General features: G+C 31.4%; 1 protein-coding gene across 2 annotated transcripts in view; it reads left to right on the top strand.

The window, feature by feature from the left end:
- The window catches only part of LOC148614513 (protein kinase C-binding protein NELL1-like), a 99,093-nt gene extending 85,817 nt beyond the window's left edge, over positions 1-13,276 (top strand). For both annotated transcript variants that reach the window (XM_088588629.1, XM_088588630.1), the window contains 5 exons: positions 3,353-3,469; positions 4,573-4,655; positions 5,326-5,496; positions 5,653-5,889; positions 6,254-13,276. In XM_088588629.1, coding sequence (XP_088444755.1) covers positions 3,353-3,469; positions 4,573-4,655; positions 5,326-5,496; positions 5,653-5,889; positions 6,254-6,349 — 704 coding nt within the window. In that variant the 3' untranslated portion in view covers positions 6,350-13,276. The remainder of the gene's footprint in view (positions 1-3,352; positions 3,470-4,572; positions 4,656-5,325; positions 5,497-5,652; positions 5,890-6,253) is intronic.
- Positions 13,277-20,662: the final 7,386 nt, after the last annotated feature.

Here is a 20,662-nt window from a genome sequence, read left to right on the forward strand (position 1 = left end):
TTGCCTCTATGTATACTCCAGCAACATAAAAGCAAACTGAAAGTGAAAAGAAACAATACAAACAGAAGCCAATATTGTGATCACAACCCTCCCCCTATTAAAACTGGCCTCTGTGGAAAAATGTTATGTAGTTAATAATTCTATATAAGTACACTGTTCAAAATAAAAAGGGGAGATAACTCCAAGGTTGTGTGTTTCTATCATTTCTTGATTAAAATAATTATTGTGTCACATTAAGCCTCACAATCATGGTTTGCATTTTTGTTGACAAAGGGGTAAATAAACATTTTTGAAACCATTGGATCAAACTTAAGCTACTTACAAAAATTAATAAAATGGAACAAGGAGAAAGAAAATAACCCACTTATGCCACAGTTTTAATAAACACAGGTTACTGGAAAACCACAAAAACAGCTTTTCACAAATAAAAGTAATTTCACAATTTTTATTTCTGGTATATTGCAGTTTACCCAGTAATCCTGTTACAGTATAAAAGTAGAAGAGTGTTAGATCACTAGAAGTAATTTTCTTATGCCTGAACTAGTTGACCTGATTTATCACAATGACCCTAGTATTATATAAGAGAGGAATTATGATTTATCTTGGGAATCCTATATACTGGTTAATTGTCTGGTCATAGTATCATTTGTTTCCTTATTTACCATCAGATTTACATTATTAATGGAATTTGTGTCTTGTGTGAAAATGACTTTCATATAGAGTAGAGATGGACAAGAATATTTGTTCAGAATTACAGCACATATAACAATGATGTTCAGGTGGAAGAGTGGGTAATAACAGTCTGCTGATGAACTTTCTCAAACAGTTGACTGGACAACTGAAAAGGGATTTAAGCTTCAAACAATTCAACAGATATTGATAGAAAATTGAAATCTCTTTCTCAGTTATCCAGTCAAACACCTAAGAAAGCTCATTAGGTGATGGTCATTTAATCAAGGAAAGACCAACTCTAACCCCTGAGACCTGAACATCATCATTGTATAAGCTATAAATACAAGCTCTTAATCACCTTTTTTTTACCCAGGTCTATCTTTATTTTGGGGGATTTGAGTGAGGAATGTGGATAAAAAAGTGCAATACAAATCATTGCTTCCCTGCTGATTTTTCTTTGAGAAAGAAACTTACATTGATAACTGTCTGATTTAAACATTTGACAACATGGTTAAAAATGAAAAAAAAATGTTGCCTTTTCATGTGGATGGTTCTTGAGCATTTATTTTTGCCTGCATAACCAAAGGTGATAGCATGTCTATATCTTTCTGCCTGTCTGTCCGTCATGATGTTTGTGTTAAGGGTAACTCAAAAACCATAGAATCATTATTATTCAAACTTCGCACCATGTGTACTTCCTATTATGGCGATATTTAATAAATGTTTTCATACATTTTCAGCATTTTGAAATTAGCTATTTTTGTCACACTATGTTGTGAATGGTACCTACTTTGTGTAAACTCTAACTGAAACAATACTCAACATATATATTTTCTTAGGAATTATCCCTCATTCAACATTGATAAATGGCTTTCTTGTTACGAAATGGATATAAACTTGATACAAATTATTTTGCTGTACATGTATTATAACCTAAAGTTCAAAAGGTTGTTAGGTTTAAAAAAACATGGGCATTATGATGTAAAAACATTAACATCTCAGTCAGATGTTTCTACTATGAAAATAATATTTTTCTAAGATTTCAAAGTGCAGCATTTAACAAAGCAATAATATATACTAACATATCTTCAACTCTAAGAATTAAGTACCAGTCCATATAAAATTCAGACACTGTCCCTATTGAAGTGATTCATGATGAAGAATAACCCACCAATCTAAGAATGCTTTTTCTATCTACATATGCTATATTTTTAAGAAACAGTTGTACTTTCCATATTCAGATCTGCACTTTTGAGAAAATCATATATTTATCTCCCACTAAAATCAACCAAATCGAACAAAATCAGGGACGATAACTCTTGCAAAGTGCTGACTTCATGTACAATCTATATAAATTTTATTTTAAAAGTGCAACACCCAAATGAAAAAAGACTGGTTATGTGGTCTATGACAGTTTCTGAACAAGAAATAAAAGTGAATTTGGTGGGTTTTTGACATGCATGAATCACCTCCAGTCTGATTTTTGCAAAGACTGATACTTAATTTATATTCAAGAGTCCTTGAAAATAAAAATGCATAATCAAAGAGTAATGCAAGGTAATACTGCATATAGATATGATCTTGTGCCATATTTTTCACCTTTGAAATTGATTTTTAATACTTCGAAATGAATTTTGAATTGCATCAATTTATGTTAAGGACAACCACAAAGAAACTGGCACAGTTACATATTGTAAGAACAGATAAAGTACTTGAGATGGTGCTAACAGAGCACTATTTAACCAGTCTGACTGCCTGCACTACTTCTGAAATAAAAACAATATTGAGATATTATAGTTCAAAGAAAAATATATATCATTACATTACATTAAATGTATTAGTCCTGAAAAATAAAACAAATGTTTGGTGCATGTATTTTTTATTTTTTAATATTATTTTATGATAACTTTTAATTATAATTTTGTAATCTTAATATTGTAAGAAAAATATATTTGAGCAAACAGGGTGAGTGTTTCACATTAGAACTTAAATTCTGATCTGATATGGAAGCCTTAAAAATAAAAAAAATCTTGTTTGCAAAATCACTGAAATCTGTGAGCCACAGTTGGTTCCTGGAAGCCTTCATAATTACTAGACTCCAACCTATATTGGTAACAGACTGTTTGTAGTAAGCACAATCAATCATTCATTTCAGTATGAAACAAGGAGATATTTACCTCTACGGGGGTTGTGTGTTATCCACAACAAGGCCATCAATTGACATAAACACTTGAGATTCCTCAATTTTTTTCTAGATCAAAGAAAAACTGACAAAGATTAAAGGATTTTGCCACCAGTTTGGCATTGAAATGTGTGAGAGTGGATAGAGACCTGTCTGATGATATGAAACAGAAGTTTCTTCTCTTATTCAAAGGGAGATAACTCAGTTTTTTCAAATGTAAATTATGTTAGGTTTTTATTCACCATTTATGTTGTTGTTTTCATTTTGTTTACAAGAAAGCTCTGGAAATATGGGCATTAAAAAACATGGTGCCTTAAATAGGGTTTGTATATTATTTTGGATAACTACACTTTACAGGCACTGAATGAGCTTATAAGGTATATCTTGAATAGTGCCATCGTATCATTTGTGTCTTATAGTTGACAAAATTCTTGAAATCTAACCTTTCCTTGAACTTTATGCAGTTTAAAAATAAAAAATCTCATTTCACTTTTTTAGATATAAATGAGTGTATTGGTGAGGGAGGTGGTCATAGTTGTCATGAATCAACAGAATGTGTAAACACTGAGGGTGGATATCAATGTGTGTGTAACCTGGAGACACCATGTGTTGGAGGTAAGGAATGTGTGTGTAACATGGAGACATCATGTTTTGGAGGTAAGGAATATGTGTGTGTAACCTAGAGACACCATATGTTGGAGGTAAGGAATGTGTGTGTAACCTGGAGACACCATGTGTTGGAGGTAAGGAATGTGTATGTAAGCTGGAGAAACCATGTGGTGGAGGTAAGGAATGTGTATGTAACCTGGAGACACTGTGTGTTGGAGGTAAGGAATGTGTGTGTAACATGGAGACACCATGTATTGGAGGTAAGGAATGTGTATGTAAGCTGGAGACACCATGTGTTGGAGGTAAGGAATGTGTATGTAACCTGGAGACACTGTGTGTTGGAGGTAAGGAATGTGTGTGTAACCTGGAGACACCTTGTGTTGGAGGTAAGGAAGGTGTGTGTTACCTGGAGACACCATGTGTTGGAGGTAAGAAATGTGTATGTAACAAGGAGACACCATGTGTTGGAGGTAAGGAAAGAAAAACAAGATGGAGGTCTTTAGATAGTTAACTCTGGATGGAATCCATCTGATTGTGTCTTAATGTTATTAACTTGTTACAATACATGTATTATAATTTGTTCATTCCTGTCATTTTATTACAATTCTAGCCTTTAAAACAAACAATAACTACTTTCATGAACAAACACTTTTTCATTTCATTTTTTTTATAAATGCAATAGGGGATACATGTACTAGTATTTCATGTGAACATTTTTCATATATTTGTAGATCACAATGTGGACATATTTGGTAGAATGAAAACAAGATCTAACTTTCTACAATTTTAAGATAATTTTCAAAACTTTCTTAGCTAACATTTCAAAAACATGTATTTTGGAATTGTACAAAACAAAAATGGAACAGTTTTTTTAGACAAAATAAATCGCAGATCTCTACATTATCTGCAATATATACATTTTCTTATTATTTTCACCACCAGATTTCATTTTCTCATGCTGCTGCCATGTTACTGAAAAATCGATGGAATGAATTTTCTAACTGGACCATTACTAATAAAAATCTGCCTTGCTTTGTCTCTGGACTTGCACGACTGTTTTCATTCTGTATATTTAACCCACTTCTATTGAAATCAATCTATATTTACAGACTGTATGAAGTATGGCGAGTACCACAGGAACAATACAAAATGGATGGACGATGAAGATAAATGTATACAGTGCTCCTGTAAGGTATGGATGTATACAAATATATGTATACAGTGCTCCTGTAAGGTACAGATATGTACAATAATAAGGTATTGTAAAAAAATACAGCATGTTAGTGTCTGAGGCTGAGGAATGGGTTATGGATGATTTTATATACTGTTCCTGTGTCAGGAATGAATAAATATAAATATATAATGTCACTGTGTAAGGTATCTGAAGCTTCTATTTTACTTCAATATTAGCTTGAGTCAAATTTAATGTCACCATATTTCCAACAAATTATATCAATATATGTACTTAGAAAGTAAAAGAACAAAGACTAGACAAAGAAAATACAGATAAATTGAGGAACAACATGTACCAATAGGAAACACTGAGAAAACTTAGGTATATCATGAGCAACTGAATGCAATGGCAGTGTAACATTTATGCCAGAATTTTTTTATTTTTTATTGTAATATTTGAACAAGATTTATAAATTCTACAACTTGTAACTATGAGATAGATATTGTGTTTTTAAAGCCTATGTTTTGTACTCAGAGACATGTATTTGAAAACAGGTTTGAAGAATAGAATGAAGTATTCCTATGTAGCTGTTCTTTTGAATAATTTTAATTTACAGGCGGAAGTAAACATAGCAGGACAAAACAAGAGTTACGAACCAAGAAATTATTTTTATTTTCTTATTTATTAGAATGGTGTCACAACATGTCATAAAAAGTCATGTGACTGCTCTGCTCCTGATGTTGACCTCGAATGTTGTCGTCATTGTGATGAGAAATCTAAATGCCAACATCAACTTGTATCAACATACCTCAACCATGGACAGAAATGGGTGTTTCAATGTCAGACTTGTGAATGTTTGGTAAGTATAGACATAAAATACCAATGGACTAGTGTAAAAGTTCCTTGTAACTATAGTTATCTTAAAACATCCAAAATTTGGGGATTATGTGTGCTGTTTATTTCTTTTTTATCTTTGAATATTGTTGTTTTCATATTTTCTGTTTGATTTTATCAGGATGGTGAAATAGACTGCTGGCCAGTGACATGCCCAACATTAGCCTGTCATGTGACTGTCCAGGAACCTGAGGACTGTTGTCCACGATGTGTTGATGATAATCCATGTCTGTCTCTAACCCATGATGTTGGAGGAACAGACAACTCTGCATTGACATGTCTGTATGAAGGACACAGATATATTCATGGGGATCAGTGGTTCCTCAGAGAGGATTCGTGCACAGCTTGTGAATGCAAGGTAAGAAAGATCTAGGAAAAACTTAATTGTCAAAATTCTTTTATTTTTCCTCATAACATTGCATGTTTTCCTTCATTACAAAATAAAGTATAGGTCAATATAAGTTTGCTTAAGTATTTAGTGTGCTTTGATGGATTTTAGGGAAACTTGCACAGATTGAAGCTTGAGGGACATTGAAGACTTCTATTGATTTATGAGGCCAGTGGATCATTTATTATGGTCACAATCAGGGTGTATCACCCAGTGAGGTTACATACTGTTCTAGTTATTTCTATTTCCGTTTTATGTATTGAAAAACCAGAAAAAATGTACTTACAATTAATGAAACTTTATCATATTTTTTACACTTTTTTTCACTTTTTAGGTTGGCCATATCTGCTGTCTGTTTAACCACACCTGTACCTCTCTACCTGACCAGTACCATGACAAAGTCACCTTTGACCCTTATTATATACCTTAGTTTGAAGTTTCCTTTATGAACTGACATCTATTTAAATGCATGAAATCACTGGCACTTCATACAGATCATCTTCTATTCTACTGCAATACATAAGAGAAGTAATGTAGAAACTATTGTTGTAGAAGTCTTGTCCATGTAGTGTTGAATGTATACTATAGGTATATTTACAAGTATGTTGTCTCTGTCATAATGCTATTTGAACTATATTAGCTTGACCATTTCAACAATTTAGAAAGTCTGATAATATTAGATGAAGATATATACTAATGACTGAGTATAGCCATGTTATAAGTTAAATAATAGTTATACTAATGATTGAGTATAGCCACATTATAAGTTAGATAATTGTTATACTAATGATTTAGTATAGCCACATTGTAAGTTAGATAATTGTTATACTAATGATTGAGTATAGCCACATTGTAAGTTAGATAATTGTTATACTAATGATTGAGTATAGCCACATTGTAAGTTAGATAATTGTTATACTAATGATTGAGTATAGCCACATTGTAAGTTAAATAAGTGTTATACCATATTATAGAGATAGAATACCATTTAACAAGAATTTGTTGTTAAGCTAAATTTTCAGGATTTTCTCTGAGACATTGGGTAATACAGAAAATAAAAACTGATGAAATCTTAGTTTTAATATTTTAGAGTAACAAATATTCCTCCATCTTATAGTCTATGAAAAGTGAAAATAAAAATTAATACCTCAATTTGAGAACAATCATGAAATTAAGTACCCATAACAATGATCTGTTATATGATATTTATTAAGTACAATGTACAATGTACTACCTTCATTGTTGTCATTGTTCAAAACTGTGAAACCGATTGTGGACATGAGTATTGTTTACATATGCTGTACATATCACATACATGAAATAGTATAGAGCAGTATTGTATACATGAAAAATGCATAATTGTAAATTGTAAACTACATGTATATGAAAGGGGTGGTAAAGGGGTATCTGTGAATGAAAATGTGAAATGCCTGAAAAATGTATGAAAAATACAAATCCTGAAACACCAAGCATGAGAATAAACTTTCAGCCAGAAATCAATATATCTACATGTTTTTCTAGGGATTCTAGCTCTTGGGATTTACTTGAATTTTTTTTGGTTCAAGTTAAAAACTGCACCAAATATCAGACCGGGTACCAAAATCAGATACTTGGAAGTTAATTAGGAGAAACGAGGAAACATAAATCCGTGCAAACACATTAATGTGAACAATAAAATATTGAGATGAACAGAACAACCCAAAATAATCCTTTACCACCCTCTATGAAGTAATTTACTCTACCTAAATTTTTTTGGAGACAGATGTTTTCAAATTTTCAAATTATTCTCACTTTCAGATCCGACATATTTGTTACCTATTTAGATGGATTGCACTCTGGTTGTGTGTCACGGGTAGATTTTAAGGTTTAAGTGGTTGTATATTGAACTTTTTCTAGATATTTTGTTATTTTACAGACTAGTTTGTATTTGATTGTATTTTACCAGAGTTTTAGTGTTTTGGTACATATCATGTTGATTTTTAGGTTTACAACTTAAATGAGATTTCTGTTGCAAGTTTTAGTTAGAAAGATTTTAATATTGGTGACAATATTTTGGTAGTATTTTTACTATTTGATGAGATTAAGGGTTAGATATTCTATAAAAGTTGATTTGTTTGCGGATTGTTAAGATACTTGTTACAATTAGAAAGAAAATGATTGTTGTAGGAGTTGGCAATTTCAAAAGAGATTTTACAGTTGAACTTGAGATTTTTATACATGTATTAGAATTACTATTGTATAGCTTACTTGTATTTTTGTACATACCATTTGAGATTTTTGCCTTTGATCAGTGATGTTTTTAAGGATGTTTTTGCCAGTATTTGTAAGGATATGTGATTTCTAATCACTCTTTAAGAACTTGTCATGTTATGTGATTGGCTGATTGACCAAGAAAAAAAATGCTTTAAACAAAAGTATAAAATTGTAGTCAATTTTAGGCGGTAGACCTAGGGTAAGGGACATAACTCATGAAATCAGTGATTTGTTTGCATCATACTCAATGTCACCAAAGCCTCTCAAGCTTTCGTTTGAAGCAGAATAAAATGAATCCAAGTTAATTAGATGCTTACATAAGATTGATGTAAAATGCTGAATACAAACGTTCTTCCAATGATTTTGAAGAGTTGGGTCCCTTACCCTAGGGCTACCTCCTTAAATGTAGACTAAATATTAATGCCATGTTAGGCTATTCAAATGTAAATTCTTGGTTCCTAGGCCAACTGTCATGAAAAGAGTGAAATTGATCGCAAACTCTTGAGGGCTAGAAAAATGATGCAAAAGACTTTTTTCTTTGAACTTTATTGATAATTCAATACAATTGGGTAGTGAGACAAACCTTTAAAGAGGAAAGGCGAAACTGTGCACCAAGAAATTATTTTTGTTGGCTTTTTGAGATTTTATTAATGTTGCTTTTGTGTCATCTTGTCCAATGTGTTTAAACTGCTAAAAAGTTATGTCACCAAACTATTATTAGTCAACTGAATATTTTGAAATTATAAATGTATTCAACATATTACATTTGTTATTAGCAGAGCATGACTTAGCTTCATATAACAATTGTAAAGATCGTGTATTGGTAATGAAAATGTCGTGCAACTTGCATAAATGATTTTCTTGCATTCTATTTGTAATTAACAGAGTGTATTATGAGGAAATAAATTTTGTGACTGAATTGGAATCATAAGTACTAAACACAATTTTTTTCAGAACTTATCAACTAGGTAAATTTACTTTATGTCCATTACATTCACCAAGTTTTTTAGCAACCTATACTATAGGTATAGTTTAATTCAAAACTTCCAAGAAAATTGCACTCATTAATTACTATATTGAATATGCAGTTGTCAGCCAAAAAAAATCAAAATTAATAAATATGTATGAAAACTAATCTTGTATAAAATCATCAAACAAGAAAATTATAAACAGAAATGTAAAGATTTTTATCTTTATGCATTATTAGTATTGTCACAGTAGTTAAGTCACATATATTGTGACTGACCAGTAAATGATCTATGCATATTCTTTCATTTTTTATGTTTTAGATAATTCACATGAAATATTTTGTAATAAGTGTTATACAAATATACAAAAAAATATTATCAAAGTTTTCGGCCTTCAATCAAATTATATTCTATGCAATTGCTATGTACATGTATTTTACCTTTCTTTACCTGTAACAGCATTATTCTACGCCTTCTTTGAAGTACCAGTCCATAGAAAATTCAGATACTGCCAATGGTACCAGGTGATTCATGGAAAAAGACCTACCCAACAAACAATGCTTTTGCAATCTACATATACCACATTTGTAACTGTTGTCTTTTCTGTAAACTGATCTGTTTATGCATTTATCTCCCCTTAAATCAAGAAAGATAACTCTTGCAAAGTACTAAGGTCTCACTAACCACTTCTGGGTCAAATGGCCACCCCCCTATGTAGTACCAAAAACACACTGAACCTAGACATATGCATTGTAAGTGCATTATTTGTGTGTATTATGATTAAAAGTAGTCAAAATAAAGCTGAGAATGTGTACTTTAAAATCATATATGTAATTAACTACAAAAGTGTATGAATATTGTTTACATGTGTGAGTAATATGCCTCCATGCTGTCAGTTAGCAGAACAGGTAAAAATGTGGATTTTCAGTATTATTTATTCAAGTAAATTTTGTGAAGAATTTCTACTATCATTGTACCATTAGCATAATGATTTTGGAAGCCTTATTTTCCAAGCTTCGCAACAGTATGCAGCTTTAAGATGTCATTTGTCCTGGGAATTCACAGTGAGACTTTGAAAATTACTTTTTTAACATGTAAAGTAATGGAAACATTAGAAGTGGTTAGTGAGACCTGATTTCATGTATGCAACAATCAAATGACAAACTAAGACGTAAGTAAATGTGTAACCGTTTCAAAAGTTAATTTGGTTGGTTTTTGACATGCATGAATCACCTTCAGTCTGATTTTCATAAAGGCTGCTACTTGTACCCTATGCATTTTATGTCAGTTTTTAACTTTTTGAAGACAGCTTTACATTTGCAAGAATAAATATGCATATGTATTTTAATTCTTTATGAGTTTTGAATATTTTTTAACATAATTGTATATACATTGTATTAGGGGCAAGGTTTTATTGGTTGAAGAAAAAATTAAGGTTTAGAAAATGAAATAAAAACTTGCTCTGTCACCAAAGCAAATGAGGAACTTCTTTCCATTTTGCGTGTCATGTGTTTTAAGGCAACAGTTTATTTAATTAACCAAACTTTCTTAGAAAATGTTTGCTATGACTGCCAATAGTCAGTGTGGTTATAGTTATATGTCCCTTGTCCAGCTGTCAGGTCCTTAATTTTACTGTTGTATATATTTGGGATTCCAAAAAAGTCTCAAATTGAGAATTTTTTCAAATTGATGAGCATTTTAACCAATCTGATTGGTCAAGATTTGAGTTCAGGAAGGATTGAAGGAAAATCTTGTATTGAGATTTTTTAGGAAATTGATCCCTGTCATGAAAAATTTTATCATTTAAAATATGGGAACAACATTCATTTTTTTTTTCTGTTGTTGCAACAAAACTTTGTCATTACGAGATATAATGGTAGTTTTAGTACACCTTAGTTACATGCAAAAGAACATCCAAGAGTTAAAGAAACATTTCTCCAAGAAGCAACTCATTTTCTAAGTCCTAATTTGTTCCAGTTTTAATCAGTACCTTGTTTAGTGGAGCTGTAAAAATATTTGTACTTCCATGTAATATTTATATCTACATATTGTACAGCTTATATTTATCTACTACATGTACATGTATTCATAGCATTGTGTTGTGAGTTTACAGACCTATTTATAGATATAGGTAGTCAATGATATTGTATGTTAATAAATGTTGTATCTTTATTGTTTATGCACCATTGTAGAACATATCAGTTTTTTTCCTTGTTACATTGTTTCTCTAAGGTTTGTAGACCGTCCTACCTCTGTCTTTGAAAGGTAGATTAGTTTAGCAACTGACCTATGTATTCATAGTAGAGTTATCTCCCTTGCAATAAGTATAGATGAAAACATGGCTTCTGATACATGTTATACTATGCATAAAACTGCTTCTTTTCAGAAAATTAATTAGAGTCTAACAATGTGAAGTTTGTTATATCTAGTTGATAAACAGCACTATTCCTATGTCTCCAACAACACACATATTAGGTACTGTTAAGAAGTAATTACATAAAGTCTGAATTATGAATTTTGTTACTCGTTATACCCCCTCGTAGGTTGATCCAAAGGGGATCCTAGGGTGCCTGGATTATGCTTGAAAATTTTGGTTGATTACTGGTATCTAGCAAATCACTGGAAGTAACTGAAACAGGACCCCTCCTCCCCCTTCTTCAGAAAGCTTAAAATTTGTTAAAATGTTTTATAAAAAGAATGTTACATAAAAAGTATTCTTCCTTAATTCTTCTCATATCAAAAAATGACCACATTTTTAAACATTGCCATTCATTTTTTGTTTTGTTTTTTTTTTTTAATTACTAAGTCATTTATCAGGATTGACGTCAAACTAGCACTTTTATGTAGTGCACTTGATGGAATTTTCCATTACCCCCTTCAACTTTGCCCTAATATTTGGCCTTACAAATAATACACAGAATTTAAACAGTTTAAATGTCTAAATATAATTTCATGGTGATTACTAAAAGACAAATAATGATCAAGTTTAAAAACTTCAATATAAGTCTTTTGTAAAGCAAGTTTAGAATTAAAACTCTATATACAAGACGAGTGTCAGATAGGTAGAAGGTTCAATTTAAATCCTTTTGGACAGGTATAAACCCTGGCATGGTAAAATATTACTGATAAATATTGGATTTCATAAGTATATATTGTAACTTATCCGAATTTCTGGTAATTTGTGCTGTAAACATAATTTATGTTTTAAGTTCCTTGTAGTGCTTCATTATATATACTATCAGATGATTGATATAAGTTTACCGGTTATTTTCTAGCACAATATTCAATAGATGGAATGACCAAACTGGCTCAGCCATTTGTGATAAACCCTACCAAGTCGCCAAAACTGAAACCCTTTCTGTTACCAGAATATCAGTTCAACTCTTTAAATACCTTTCTTGCAAGTTCTTTAATTCTTTATATCATTATACTATACTCCATGCCTAATTCTTAGAAACAGCAATAGTGTCCTGGTATGTTTAAAGATTGGTAACAGGTCAAGTTATGTTTTGTTTACTAATCCTTTTTTGATCCATGAAAGAAATAATTGGAATAATTAGGGTTACTTTGATTAAATTATGATTTCATTGAAATGATGTGTATGTAACTTAGGAATGGATTAGTTTTAACTACTTTTACTTTCATTACAGACAAATTTAGAAGGAAGCCTTTTAGCCTCATGTTATGAAAGAATGACTGTGACCTAAGAAAATAATTCCAAGACTGATCTTGATATAGAAACTTTGTTGCCTGTTTTACCCTTTTTTTCCAAAATTCTACCCCGGTTGACATTTAACATTTTTGAGTCACTTAAGGTGTTAAAATATTGTTATAAGGATTTAAAAATTGAACTTGGTTTTCACTTTTAACTTGACTTTGGTGCTACTTGAGTATTTTTCTTCCATAAAGGGAGGTAATTCACTATTTTATGTCATTTCTCATGTTTATTGTATTTGCTTTTAACCTCACTAAATGCAATTAAAACTCTATGCTTTAAAGCCTATATTAAGCTTGATATTTACCTACTTATTCAACATTAAAGTTGTGTAAACTGTTATGGCCCTCTTAACAAACATAACATCTGTCAGAATCAGGTTTATGTTAAAACAATTTCTCCAAAAAAAAAAAACACAAAACTTAGTCAAATATACTTTGCCTTTTCATTATGTTAATTAGAGGAATTTATAATTGTATGGTTCACTGTACAATTCTCTTCCAAATGTTAAACAGGACAACAGTGTCTATTTGACATTTTTTCTTTCTTTTGTTTCTGCTTTTTTTGTAATCTTTTTGTTGATTGCATGTCCAATTATATACCAGTAGGCCCAAAACTCTTTCAATAGGCCCCAAAACTCTTCCAGTAGGCCCCAAAACTCAACAACTCTGTAATCTAAAAATAGCCTCTTATACCTATAGCCTGTGTAAATAAATAATCTAAATAGAACCTTCACTGTAGTGTCAATCTTTTTACTTAAAGGATTAAAACTTGAGAATATTCTGACCATGGTAGTCGTTGTATCAACTAGCCCCTGTCCAGACAACTTTTTATTTACATATCCTCCCCGATAAATACAAAGATATATTTGAATTGTCTGAGCTATCAAAATTTGTATTGAAGGGAGATATCAAAATTTATATTGTTGTAGATATCAGACTTGGTTTATCAGAGGATAATCACATGTTTATATCTATATTTGACAAATGGCTCTCTAAAGTTTACCTAACCCACAAAATATGTTACTGAGATAGTATTTAAAAGTGAAGTTTTTGATAGAAATATCAGGAACATTTTGCACCTCCAATTGAGAAGGAAATAGTGTCTCATTGTTTAAATACATATCTAGCATTGCAGTTTTTCCTGGTTCACTTTGATATTTTATGAAAGTCATATCCTGTGTCATAAATCAGGTTTTATAACATGATCTTATTGGATCTTATGGTAAAAACTAATGTACACATGCTTACAACAATGAAGAAGTTGAAACTTGTACAGGAAACATCATGTTTTTTTCTGTTTTGTATCCCTCATCTCATATCTTTTTAATGGATGTACAGTGAAAACTGTCTGAACAAAACCGTAAAAATTTGAAAACCCTTTATATCAGTTTAAATTTATTTTGAACCTTGGTAAACCAAACACTTGTCCATACCACACGGGGTTCAATTTAGACAGGTTTCCCTCTTTTTTTACCAGGCTTTTTATATAGGAACTGTTTATCTGATGTATGTATTAATTTGTTTTTATGTAAGCTGACTTGTAATAGGTTTGATTGGATTCTTATTTACAATTTCCTTATTTTTTTACTGACACTGGTATGAAATTATTTGAAAATTTATTTTATTTGTAGATCCTTTGAAAACCATATACCGGTATAATCAATAAAGACCTCTTTTGAAAATTTCATATTCAAAGTGAAAATACATGTTTCCATTCATTAGAATATAACTTGTTTTCAATTTCCTAGTGGAAATTACAAGTTTTTTTCTCCACAACTCTACCAACTTCAATTGTTCTATATAATAGATCTCTAAGCATTGCCATATCTGTGTAACTAATAGATGTTTTACTTATTGAAGTCAATATTGACTTTTTTTTAGTTTTAGTGCCTTTATTACTGTTTATATTGAAACTTTATATATTTTCTAAGCTTTAGAAAAAAATGGATTGAAAATTTTTAGAACAATGCTTTTGTCACTAATGTAACTGAAGATCTTATTGATTACAGAACTCTGCCTATTTATAGGTATACTAGGAAATATTGGATGGATTTCTATAGTGTGGAATTGGGTTTTAAGGACTTGATGGGAAATTATTTAGAATAAAACTTGTGTATATTTCATATTGCAATGGGTTGAGCATTTTAAATATGTCAGTTAGTAAGATATCTTACAATTTTAATCTGCACGACCAATTTGATGTGCCATTTTATGAATCCAGGCCATGTTTTCTAGTATGCTTTTTTGTAGCTTATGGTGCATATGTTAGCATATTTTGTATATAGTTAATACATGTTTATAGCTGGTATGTTTTTATAGCTTATATGAATTTATAGTTTTAATGAATTTTGTAACTGTTGCTGTCTTGTTAATCCTAGATTAGAAATAAAGTATTGGTATTGTATAAAAGTATACATGTTTACATAAGGCAGATTCAGGGGTTAAGGGATTCCAGATAAAGGGGGGATTTCATGTTACTGTTTGCTTGTTATTGCCCAAAGTTTGCGTGAAAGTAACATTTTCCAACAAATGGCAAGGTGATCAAACCCCAAGAACCCCTGCATCCACTACTGAAATCAATCCTTGTTGGCAACTTTTAATCATTCTATTCAAATAAGAGAGAGAGAGCAAATTGTGGTAATCCCAGTGGTTTCTGGAAAATTTAAAAGTTCTGTATCTACTCTCATTTATTAATACATTTTCAAAGAACTAACATATTTCACTTATGAAAATTTGAAGATGACATTATTATTTCTCCATCATATGACTGTACCAATATGAACAGTTGGTGTTTCCCCTCTATGCACTGCAATATTTTTAAGAGTTAATTTACAGACAAATATCCTGTCACTTTGAGATAAAAATCATTGGTGTCTCCAAGAGAAACATTTATGATGAATTAATTGTTCATTTAAGATATGGTCTATAAATTTTTGATGTCCTTCAACTTTTTAGGCCTGCAAAGTTGTTAAATTGTACTGAATTGCTGCAGTTGACAGTTAAAAGTAAGCTCTTCATTTAAATATGAATATACTCTTAAAAATATAGTTTTTTAAATCCAGATATTAGACATAAGTGTATATAGACCCGTAGGTAGTCTATATAGATGTTTGTCAATGTGAGCTGTATATCAAAATGGGTTCTTTTTCATAGGGATTTCCCTTTTTATCAATGCAAAAGACATAAAATAGTTTGATCTAAATCTTTAAAGTGATTTGTGTAAATCTTGTCAATTCTTGTTTAAAGAGTAATCAAGGGAACCAAGGTTATAGTGGTAATCACAAGAATGTAATCCAGGGACAAAGACCAGACATGGAAAACAGACATACACAACAAAGAACATAAAGTAACTAAAATCATACATACAAAGTAACAAAAGTAAATGAGCAACTCGGACTCCACTAAAAACTGGGAGCATGGACCAGGTGCACCGGTAGGGTAAGCGTCCTCTGCTTTTCTAGAAACATATTAAATTAAAGTATATTTAACTAAAAGAATTTTCAAACCTAATTGATGGATTTTGAAACCAATTATTTTCCTCAAAACCACACATCCTGCAAATAACCAGACATGAAAGAACAGAAATTGTATATTATGTAATCATACTTTATATATGCAGTTTCTTAATTAATGAAATTTAAGACCCAATGATTGATTCTGCTTTGAGGGCCCCTGGTGAAAAATAATTGCTGATATACATACAAAAGTACTATACAAGCAGGTGTATAAAAGAGTGATCCTATCACCTCCTCCCATCAACTATCAATTGGTTGCTGAGGGGGTATTCTAAAGCCACTGTATCAAAGGCATCCTCCTTCCTTATATGTATGCTTACTCACTTCCAAAATTCCTTTTGTAAGCTCTGAAAAGATGTGTCCAAATAACCAACAGTTCACTGGAATATGAGATATTTGCCTCATGACCATAGGGACAAAGATCAAAAGTAATAAACCGTTTTTCCAAAATTTCATAAAAATTTGTTCAATCTCAACTGAGTGATAGACCGACATTTTTAAAATCTTCCCCCCCCCCCCATTTTTTAATGTGTAATTTTCTTCACATCTCGATTTAGATCTCCATTAGAAGTTTTCAAAATGCTAAAATTGCGTAGGGTTTTAAGTAGAATTTACAGCCGTATAATTGACTATTTGTATTGGTATGGATGTTGGTGTTTAAATTATTCAAACTTTAGATGTGATATCTACAAAGAACCAAGAAATTGAACGAAGTTAAATCGATATCAAATTAAAGTTATTCAATTCCTCTTAGGTTTCTCTGTGATGTGATCGATCTATACTCATGGTTTCTTTTAAATGTAAATACATCCCTAAGTGATTTTGAGTTCAGATCTTTCCTGTCATTGACAGTAGGTGGATGCTCTGTTTTCTTGTGTTCATTTTTATTGGTACAGAATGGACTACTACATTGATAGTGTGTTTCCTAAAATTATACAGGCAATGCCAAAAGAGATATGCTAGTTACATGTGCCTATCCCTTTCATTTTGTTTGTGTTACAACAACCCAGCTTGTTTTAGCGACTATTTCGTTAATGAATTACAAGACATTACTGTTAAACATCTAAAAACCTAATTCCAATACTTTTATGATATTTTAATTGTTGTATAGAGATTAAAAACAGATATAGGTTGTTCGGACTTAGTAATAATTTCTCCTTGATCAATGTTCGTATTACAAATATTTAAGTAGTTTGCACCCCTTGGAAACCGTACGTTGAGACTAATTGTAACTTTTGACGACTTTGCACGGAACGTCGTGTATTCCCTCGCTCTTTTCGTTATTCAATATGTCTTAATTCGATTAAAGCTTTCAGACGCATAAAATCAATTTCATAAGTATGTTTCTTAAATGGAATATGAAGTAATAAAAGAATTTGCAAATACATATTGAATAGACATTTGACGACTCCATTGAATGAGATCAATGTACCACGATACGGCTACGTTACTGTTCATCGGGTGTATATAATGTTGGTGAAATATGTAAAATAACGAATGTCGTCAATAAATTCAAACGTTTTACTATTAGGAGTTCATGGGGCGTTAAAATTTAAACAACTAAACATCCAATTTAACTACTATAGGCTCATGAAAACCATCCTCGTAAATTTAAACTTAGTTGGGTAAATCGAGGCTTTACTCATAGTGCAGCTCTACTCAGAGAAAACGCATCAACTGAACATATGAACTGGTCGACGTAACAGGGAGAAACTGGGTTGACTACATTATGTCACCAATCACACCATTTTCAATAACTAGAACGCACAAGTTTTGCTTAAAAGCCCAAGAGCTGTGAAAAGGATGGTCTTTACTCTCTAGAGCTCATGAAGCTGCAAAAAAAATACATCTATAAATGGCGGGAATCCAAGTCCAGATCTGTCAGTTCATATCTCAGTACAGATTTCATTACAAAATTACCGTGTGTTTTATAACAGTTTCAGTTACAGTATTCATCGAGACATAATGGTTATTTTGCATATTATGTAACTAAAATGAAAAGTAATTGCGATTTATCCAACACCACGAGTACACCTTTCACCACGCATAGTGCGCAGCAGGTTGCATTTGATATTAAATTCAAATGTAAGTTTCTCTACTGATCAGTCGTCTGGAAAATCATACTTTAAGTTTGATCAATTTTGTACAGCATTTACTTAGAATATGCCTTTTGAAACTGTTTAGAATACCAGGTGTGTAACCGGATTAAAGTAAAAGAGACACAAGAGCCATTTCATCTCTTCGCATTCTTGGCGGAGGTGGAGTTAGCATGTCGATCCTTGTTGGTTGGTGTTTCTTATATTATATATACATAGGGATTTATTTAGGATACGATAGAAGTTCATCTGAAACAACTACTCACCACTATAGTCAAGTAAAAGTCGTCTATTCTCTGACAATATTTACTCTCAACGTGTTGCTATTGCCATTTTCATGGTGTATTCAGGTGAAGAGTTTGGGAATGGGGAAATTTTTTTTTTTTTTGTGATTTCAGATGACTTCACTTCTTCCTCGTAGATTTTGTTTTTTGATAGAAAGTGGAAAACTAGATTTGTATGTACAGACAATTTCGTACGTTTGGAACAATGCCAAAAGTCTTCTTGGCCCAATACAACCATATACAGTAATACCTAGACTACTAGAAACAAATTAGTTATAGATTTTTAAATCTATTTGACATTTCAATTATCTATCTGGGACAAACTGTGTCTATAGTTTGGCAAGAACTCCAGGTCTAATCCAATACCCATTTGTTTTAAAAATATATAATTGTTTAAACATATATCACATGTTGTTAGGAGTGCATATGTCAGTCAATACTAAAATACTTCATCATTAGATATAATTTGTTGTCAACAAGAAGTGGATCCAAGCATTTGTTAACAAGATTAAGCAGTAAACTGATTACATTGCAATTTCTCTTTTATTTTTTCAACTATATTGTTGTCCTATTGCAGGAAATCCTATAGACTTAAAAAAACATCTAACATCTTTTGTCATATCCCATTTGTACCAATGTTTGTGTTGAAAAAAAAGAATGAATATAAATGCATTTCTGTGTCAATAATCTAAAATGGTCTGGGTTGACAATACCTCTCCAATACATTTCAAAATATTATCCAATGGATTTTTCCTGGTTTCATGGAACGGCTGAAAACACCATAAGGCTATGGCTGAACCATGGAAGAGATTATGTAAATAAGCATTAATAGGAGTAAATCAAGGTGAATCATTTTTTTCTCTTTGAAAAAGTACAGAAGACTGCACAAGGTCTAAAGCCACTAGCCTGTAAAATGGTTCATGCAACAAGAAATACATTAACATCCTGTCAGATATCAAGAAACAAAACAAGACAAACCAAACTAAAAAATTAAATAATGTTGGTAGGAGAAGCAAGCAAATCAAAGCTAAGCTTGAATTCATGCACTGCAGAAACAACTAATGCTCTTCCAGCACATTTTTTATGTACTTATCAAAAGTACACCCCCCCCCCCCCACAATATCTGTCACTGTTTTCCTCGATACAATAAAATCTTATACTCTGCTGCTAAATCATACTGCCAATAGGAAACAATCGGTTCATCAAGCAGTTAAATCAGTCCATTTTGAAGTGAGACTTAAAAAAAGTAAAACCTTAAATTTTCTATCAAATGAAACTTTAAACCTAGAAAATTGTAAATGAAAGAGCATTATTGAGAGTCCAGTAAAGTCAGTCCTGGGAAATTCATATTTTTTTCTCTAGGATGATTGACTACTAATTTTTGTCTATACTCTCTCAAAATACTATTAAATGTTCCTGGATCCTCCTAAGTATGATTCTCCATCTAATCTTACCAGCAAATCTTTATAACTAATAAAGACGCAAAGCTTATGACAAGGCATTTATTCTGTTAGTAGTACATATACATTATGCAACTGCAGCTATTTTGATACTGGTCCTAAAATTGAGCAAAAGGAAGATTGTCATATGACCAGATTCTACTTTGTCATGTGACCATATTACTACTTTGTCATGTGTAACATGCCAACTAATTATAAAAATTATAATATCTTTATACTTCATTTTTTGTAAATGTTCTTGATATTAATCTATATTTCATAGACATTCTTTAATTCTTGGCTTTTTTCTAGAGTATTGCTTTCATATTGTATATGAATTAACGAAAATTCGAAAAAATCAAGGAAAGCAATATAATCCTGAGGAAGAAAGTGTTAACAAGAAATCCCTCTACTCTATTCAAAGTTTTGTAGGTAGAAATGTTAAAAGGCAACATGAAACTTCAAATGACA

Source organism: Perna viridis, chromosome 6 (assembly GCF_037379345.1).
Source record: "Perna viridis isolate PV_CMFRI_1.1 ecotype Kerala chromosome 6, ASM3737934v1, whole genome shotgun sequence".
NCBI classification, from domain to species: Eukaryota; Metazoa; Mollusca; class Bivalvia; order Mytilida; family Mytilidae; genus Perna; species Perna viridis.